Below are 7,370 nucleotides of genomic sequence, written 5' to 3' on the forward strand. Positions count from 1 at the left end.
GGGTGGCTCATATATTAACTCTGCAATAGCCTCTGTAAGTCACAGTGAAGGGCTGGGGCGGGGGGGGGTCACTCGCACGACAAAGGCCCGACAAGGTCAGGACGCCGATCTCTGACCCGCGAAGTCGGGAACGGCCTCACGAGACGTTTAACCGCGATTTAACAAGTCCTCCGGCCGCGGCGGACAACGTCTCTTCCCGGCGAGGAGGAATTTCCACAGATGCTTTTCACCACGGAGCGCGCGGAAGAGGCGGACGACGACGGGTACCCGACGCGTGAAACGTTTGGCCTTTGCAAATAAATGCAAATACATTCCTCGTGTAGCAGTCGTTTTGGCAATAGTATTAGCAAGCAATATGCTTGGATAACCGATTTCCACTGGTGCCGTCGCAAACTCTTCTTTGTTGGGCAACAAAAGGCCATTTGCAGCGTTCTGGAAGAGAGAAACACCGAGTCAGGAGCAGGAGCCGGTCACGCCAGCACAGCAGGTGCCCGACTAATGGTTTAAAGCAGCCGCGGTACAAAAAACAGCTAGAAAAAAAAAAACCCAAGTCTCCAGCATAATGGGCACACAACTATTCTCACTCAATGCTTCTGATTATTTTTTTTTTCCAGCACAATACGCTGGCTGTACGCAGAAACTCGTTTTTAAAGGGTCATTTTTAGTGAGAAGAATGACATTTTATGTTTTAACGTAGAGGCCAGCTGAAAAGAGCCAGAAAAACATCCAGCGTATCAACAGTTGTATGAGGGAGCAGAAACCGAGGGCAGCAGCTTTGTTTTTCCAAACCGACAGCAGATGTGGCTGCTTGATGTTCCCTTCCACGGGTCCACAGCACGTCCTAGGAGACAGCTGGGGAGCAGCTCAGCTCCTCTACACATTCCCACATCCCGTTGCAGTGTTCCCTGCGGGGACAGTCAGTAATAACTCTCCCAAGTGGCCGATTGCAATTTTGCTGAAGTAAGCCTGTTTCCAGCGCTCAGAAAAAGCATTATTGACAAATCGTCTCACGCAACAGTATTGTTCTGAAAACTGAAAGCAACTGTGAAAGGGTGTCACTCGCATAACGAGCGTGCCTGGGGCAGCCCAGCTAATCCACCGGCACAAGAAATTGCACAAGCAAAATGCTACCCCTGGAGCAAAGCAGGCAGATTTGCCCCGAGTCCCAAAATGAAGTACAAGTCTTACCTGGAAATCATTAATTTTCTTAGTGAGAAGATGATGTGTTCTGAGTCACCTAGAATAACCCGGAAACAGAAGGGTCCAGCTTTAAACCACCATCTGCAACTCCAAACATTCCCGCTGTGTTCCCAGCAGCAAGAAAAGGAAATGTTCAAGACACGGAAAGCAGCACAGGGGCAGAGAAGAGGCGGCCAGGAGACGCTGCCGCCAGACTGCAGTCCCTCGCCCCGCTGCCATCAGCGCCAACCACCCTGGGCGGCAGCTCTGGCAGTGAACGCCTCCGCACGCTCACTTCACCAGCAGCTCTGCTTCCTCGGGCCGGGACTGGGCTCTGCACCCTCTCACCCGCCCCTGGCGCTGCGGATCAAGCCCCTGCTCTCTGTCGGGGGCCACGTGTTGAGCAGGGAAAACCCGGCACCTCTGACCAAAACATCAACAGCCATCTACTGCATCTCCTCCTGGGCAGGCAGCGCTTCTGGAGAGTCAAGAAGTCGTTTTGTTTTTTTTTAAAGTCTGTATTTGCAATGGCTGTTGTGACTGCCCTGCATTACTGAAGATGGTTATTAATTGTTTTCAAGCACTGCACTTTAGGGAGGGAGCCCCATGGTGAATTTTTGGCACGTGAACACAATCGCCCAAGAACCGGAAGACCTGTCTGTAACCTTTAAATCAGACAAACTGCCCTTCCCTAAGGCAGGCAAGGCCCACAGCAATTAAAATTCTAAATATTTTGGAACAGAGAGCAAGGCAGAAGGCATCTTAAAATGAGAGTGAAGAACCCAAGTTTCGGATGAGTGAACCCAGAACTCAACAGCAGGAAACCGTACGCACGAGGTGTCAGAGATGACTAAGCAGGGTCTGAGGAGCACAGGACATCAACCACGACAGCGTGGAGGGTGGGAGCAGTGCACAGCAGCGAGGACGGGGACGTGGTCCCCACAGACTGAGGCAAGAGAGTGGGGGCATTTCCCACCGCCGGCTGCTCAGCCTGCAAACACCCGTATGAGGGAGCAAGGGGCCAGGATCAACCAAAGAGGGCAAAGCCCTCCGAGGGACGTCAGACCCTTACCTGCAGGTGACCTTTCAAATTGGCTGGCGTTTTATAATCCCCCTTTAAAACCTACAGAAAAAAAGAAAATTGGAGTCACCATCCTGGGGTAGTGGCTCTGTGAACACTGGCGAGTCCACCTCATTAACCGTGCCCCAGCTGAAACACCCTGATGGGCGTTTTGTTCTACATCATGGTGCTATATTGGGGCAAAAGCAGGAGGTTTCCTCTTTCTTGACTGTAAGCAAAGAGACAGGGAGCAGCATCCTGCTGGGGCAGGGAACCGACACGAGCAATTCTCTGGTTGCACCTTTAGCCTGGGAGGGGAGAGTGTGTTGGTCTTTACCCCCGTGCCAATTCTCCGAAACCATCCCAAGAAGTAAAGGTCCACATCAGAGACCCAAATTGTCCCTAACCCTGCGCCGGGCAGATGTTCACCCAAATCACCTCGTCCTGGAACAGCTCTCAGCCAGCAGAGAACGAGGAGGAGCTGTGAGAGACCAGAGCGCTCGGAGCACGGATCAGCTCCAGGGAAGCTCTTCCACCTCCCTGCTCAGGGCTGCTACCTGCCTGCCTGCGACCTGCTCACAGTGCCAGAGGGACCAGTCCCGTTCCCCTGCTCCCACCCGCGGGACACAGGACACTTTGTCCGAGGGCACAGGGAGCTCGTGCAGAGCTGGGGGGGCTGCAGAGTCCAGCCTCAGGCCGGGGAGGAACCAACCGCTCCACCCCAAAGCACGAGAAACTCCCTCTGTTTAGTAACTGTTGTCTGTGCCTCGGTAATTTCTTCCTTCCAGTTCTGATCCAGGGACATGAGTCAACATTCTAAAAAAAAAAAAAAAAAAAAAAAAAATCTTCTGGTTTTGCCCAAATGCATTACGAGCCTCTGCTCGCATTCCCTGCGGGGCTGCGGGAGGGGCTGGGGAGCTGCCCACGGACACCGTGGCCGCGCGTCCTCCGGCTGCCAGCCAGGGCTCACCAGCACACACCAGTAACTCCCATGCCCATGGGTTCAGGAGCAGGGCTGGATCAGGGAGGGACAGGCCAGTATCAGCCACAACAGAAGAAACAAACGCCACCACCAAATCATAGGGAGCCTCGTCACTGCGAGCCACGCCAGGCTCCATCCACCACACGCATCTGCTCTGAAATGATCTCAGTGTAACTGTCTCTGCCGTTCCCAGTGCCCCCAGCGCAGAGAGCGTTTGTGTCCCCCCGCCCTTTCCCGGTTCAGTTCAGCAGCCCCTGTGCTCCAGAGAGACCCCGGCCCCCTCCCTCCCCGCAGGCAGCGACTCACTCTGTGCGTGTTGTTGACCACCAAGGGGTCGGGGTGGCCGTAGTTGGGCGGGTTGGCATAGGGGTCGTAGCCCAGCCTGGCCAGCATCGGCGCGATGTGGGCCATGTCCTGCAGCACGTCTCCCGGAATGTGCCCGATCCATTTCGATAACGCCTCCATGTTCACCGGCTTGATAACCTGGTCCGTTGATCTTTCTATCCTGGGGAGAAATAATAAGAGAAAAAAACAAAACAAGACCCCAAAGTTGGATCTCACACGCGTGCCTTCAGCCACCACCACCTCAACGTTTTGCTTCCAGCACCCAAGACACGCGTGCAGCACAAAGGCTCAGCACCCACCGGGTCCCTTCCCGCTCACAGCCCTGCTCTGGGGGAGCGGATCCTGTCGAGGGTTTCCACAGCCCCAGGGGTTGGGGCCCCTGCAGTGGGGGATCCATCCTGCACCAGGATCAGGGTGTCACCAGGACAACTCTGCCTTATTATAGGAAGAGAACGAGAGATGTGTGCTCTGTAGCACAGTGACACCACATGACCCCACTGAAAATCCCAAACCCGGTTTGTTCAGGCAACCTTGGCAAAATTTACTCTGAGAAGTAGTGCTGAAAGCCCTGGAGAAACCATTGCTTCAGCCATCAAAGGTGCCTGCACCTCTCCGTCCGACACCAAGCTGCCCTCCTGGTCTGCCTGGGGTAAGGGCACTGGGATGTGCTCCCCGCTGGCCACGCTCCCTGCCCTCCAAGCCCCCCGAGGAGCGAGCCCCTTGCAGGTACAGCCTGCCCCTCGCAGGTACAAACCCCCTTCACAGGTGCAGCCCCCCCCTCTGCACCCTGTGCTCAGCGGAACGCTGGCCGGGGGCAAGCCGCCGCCTGCTCGACTCCAGCCAAGGGAAATCACACCCCCGGCAGCACAGGTGACACGGCATCCTAGGAGGGATGAATGTGCACAGAGGCCGCGAGCCTGAGCCTCGTGAGAGCCTAGGCCTGGTGAGAGCGTCCCAGCACCGTACGACCTCGGAGGGAACAGAGTCTGGGGGCAGAGGGAAGCGGAGCCCGGCCACACACCCACAGCCATCAGAGAAACGGAGCAGCTGCACATCCACAGCTGCCCTCACCACTCGGGCACAAGCAATTTATACAAAGATTGCTTGTATGGTTCCCTTACGCCACTGATTACATTTTGCTAAGTCAGACTTAAGCCTCCAGTTAGGAAATAAAGAGCATTAAAAGAGGAGAAGAAGGTGGGGGCAGGCAAGCACCCCCTGGCACCCAGAGCCAGCCAGCCAGCGAGGAGGGAGCGCTGGGGCGTGTCTCCACGGAACAGGTATTTCTTTTATTCCGCAATACCAGCACCAAACCTGGCAAGAACTGCTGCTCACTGCTGAAAGCCATTCATTAGCAGCAAAACTAATTGCAGTAAGGAGGTATTTGAGGACGGGTGGAAGAAAGAGGCATTAAGGAGCTCACGTTTCAGAGCAAGCAGTTCTTCTCAAATTAGAGACCAAAATAATTTCTGCACTGTCAAGAGATGAATAAAGGAGTCACCTGCTCCTAAAATCCTCGCCTGACAAGCTGCTCAGCTGGGTACAACAGATTGCTGGTATTCAAGCCGTCTTCTGCTCAGAAACACAAAACTTACTGCAGCGAAACCGGACGCGCTGCCACTTCTGCCCCCGAGAAAGCATGTGGGAGCACAAGCAACGCATCTTCGCCCCCGCTTTCAGCCTTGGCCCACTTTGTGTAACGAAAACACTCCTCGAGAAGCCGAGGCCGGGGCTGAGACACTCACTTGGAAAGCGACACCCCGCCGGGCTTCCCTATGAGCTCCTCGTGGTGCAGCACCGTGTCGCTCCAGGAGATGTCCAGGAACTTCATGATGGCCTGCATGGACTGCTCGGGGTGCAGCACCAGCTGCTCGTAGTAGACGGGCAGGCAGCGGGCCCGCCCGATCTCCAGGCACTGGGAGTACATCACCTCGATGGCTTTGTTCCACTTGGTCAGGCAGTCCCGGTAGCTGTTCAGGTCGAAGCCCGCGATCGTCACCTTCCGCGTGATCATGGAGTGGACCGAAGCCCGGCCGTCTCGAACCATCAGGAGGAATTTGGAGTTGGGGAACAGCCTGGACAGGTAGACAGAGGACTTCAGGGTGAAGGGGTCCTTGTTACATAAATACCTGGCCGGCTCGCCGTGCTTGGCAATCACTTCCAGGATAAAGGCCTGCATAGCGGCGTCCAAAACTTGGTCCGTCACCCCCGCCTCATCCAGGCGCATCGCGCATCTTCTCTCGCCCCGATTTGGACCAGGCCTGCCGCATGGCCAGCACGCGGGGGATGATGCGGGTCTCCTCCCCGCAGCGCACCTCCGGGTGGGCATCGAGCATGGCCCTCATCAGGGTCGTGCCGCTCCGCGGGACCCCGCCGATGAATATGAGGGGCATCTCCTTGCTGTAACGGTACTCGACGTGGTTGGAGTCCACCATGACCAGCTCCTCGTTCTCGGGTCTCATCAGCCTGTGCCTCCTCTCGCTCAGGACCTGCTGGCACTCCAGGACCTGCTGGCCGAGGTGCAGAGTCACCATCAGGGCGACCACCGAGCCCACCACCAGCAGCACCCTCCTCATGGTGACCCGCATGCTGTTCTCCTCCGCACAGGCTGGTGACCACACTTCAGCTATGGGCTAGCAGGCGTTCAACCCCGCGGGCATCTGCAAGAGAAGCACAGCACGGTCAGAGGAGCAGGAGCCACAGTCCCACCCGCTGGCACCTCGGCGACCAGCCCGGCTCCTTCGGGACGCTGACACCATCGCAGGCTGTCACCATCTTTCACTTATCAGCAACTTCCAGGCTAGGTGCCTTCTACCCAGGAGGTAATTAAAGTCTGCCACAGAGCACACCCAAAGAGATTATTTCTGGACTGTTTGTCTACCCAGAAACACAGGTCTACAGCTGGAGCAAAGCTCCAAGAACGTTTTGGAGAGGGGCCACGAGTACCCAGTCAGTCCTTGAAATCGTTATAGAGGGTCTGTTCCAGCCCAGATGAAGCCCAAACCCTCCCCGCAGCTCTTTCCAAAACAGAGCTCAGCACACCACCAGCTTCTCACTTCTCTCAGCCACCTGTCTCCTTCCTACATTTTCTCTAGCTTCAATGTGCTGTCACAGGGGAGGGGAGAAAGCTGAAATAAGAGAAAAACAAAAGCATCTCATGCAAATTTTAAGAGCCTGAGTCAGGAGAAGCAGTTGCCCATTAGAATGAAACGCTGTGAGAAATTAAACCATCTGAGACCTAACAGCAAGACACAGCGTCAGCGTTAAACACCCTTCCTCCGGAGACTGACCTTACACAAAAATCCTGGAAGGCTTCGTCTGGCATTAGGGCTTTCTGGGTTTTCTGCGTCTCAGTAAGGTATCCAGCTGGAAGCCTGCAGTTTCTGCAAGTGCCCTGCTCTGCTGCCTACCCGGGAGGGACTCGGGCGAGCGCTGGCACCGCTCCCCACACCCTCCCCACTTCTGCTCCATTTGCGAGCGCAGGTTTTGCAATCCTCCCCGCGGCTCACCCGGGGATTTCGAGCTCTTTGTGATTATGCGGCTGGGGCGGGAGCTGAATGCAGGGGAAGGAACGGGACGTCCACGCGTTTTGTTTTGCTGACAATCCAAAGAACTGCTTCAGAAAAAACGTTCTCTCCTCCCGACTCTCTCCATGAAAGAGCACATTTAGCAGCGCCCCGCGCAAAGGCCCTTCGCGGCGGGGCGCAGCAGGAGGGCTGCCCCGCAGCCAGGCAGCCCCCCCAGCCTGCCCCTGCCCTCCCCAGAACCCGCTGGCACTCGAGGAACCCCCGCCGCCCTCCCAGC

At 56.1% G+C, this 7,370-nt stretch overlaps 1 protein-coding gene across 1 annotated transcript in view; it reads right to left on the reverse strand.

Moving 5' to 3' along the window:
• Positions 1 to 6: 6 nt before the first annotated feature.
• Positions 7 to 7,370, reverse strand: part of TPST2 (tyrosylprotein sulfotransferase 2) — a 9,086-nt gene continuing 1,722 nt past the window's right edge. Inside the window, 6 exon segments of the mRNA XM_026860054.1 lie at positions 7 to 432; positions 1,189 to 1,237; positions 2,252 to 2,302; positions 3,528 to 3,726; positions 5,312 to 5,793; positions 5,795 to 6,226. Coding sequence (XP_026715855.1) covers positions 1,208 to 1,237; positions 2,252 to 2,302; positions 3,528 to 3,726; positions 5,312 to 5,793; positions 5,795 to 6,154 — 1,122 coding nt within the window. The 5' untranslated portion in view covers positions 6,155 to 6,226 and the 3' untranslated portion in view covers positions 7 to 432; positions 1,189 to 1,207.

The sequence above is a fragment of the Athene cunicularia genome, assembly GCF_003259725.1.
Source record: "Athene cunicularia isolate RWA chromosome 15 unlocalized genomic scaffold, athCun1 chr15_part1, whole genome shotgun sequence".
NCBI classification, from domain to species: Eukaryota; Metazoa; Chordata; class Aves; order Strigiformes; family Strigidae; genus Athene; species Athene cunicularia.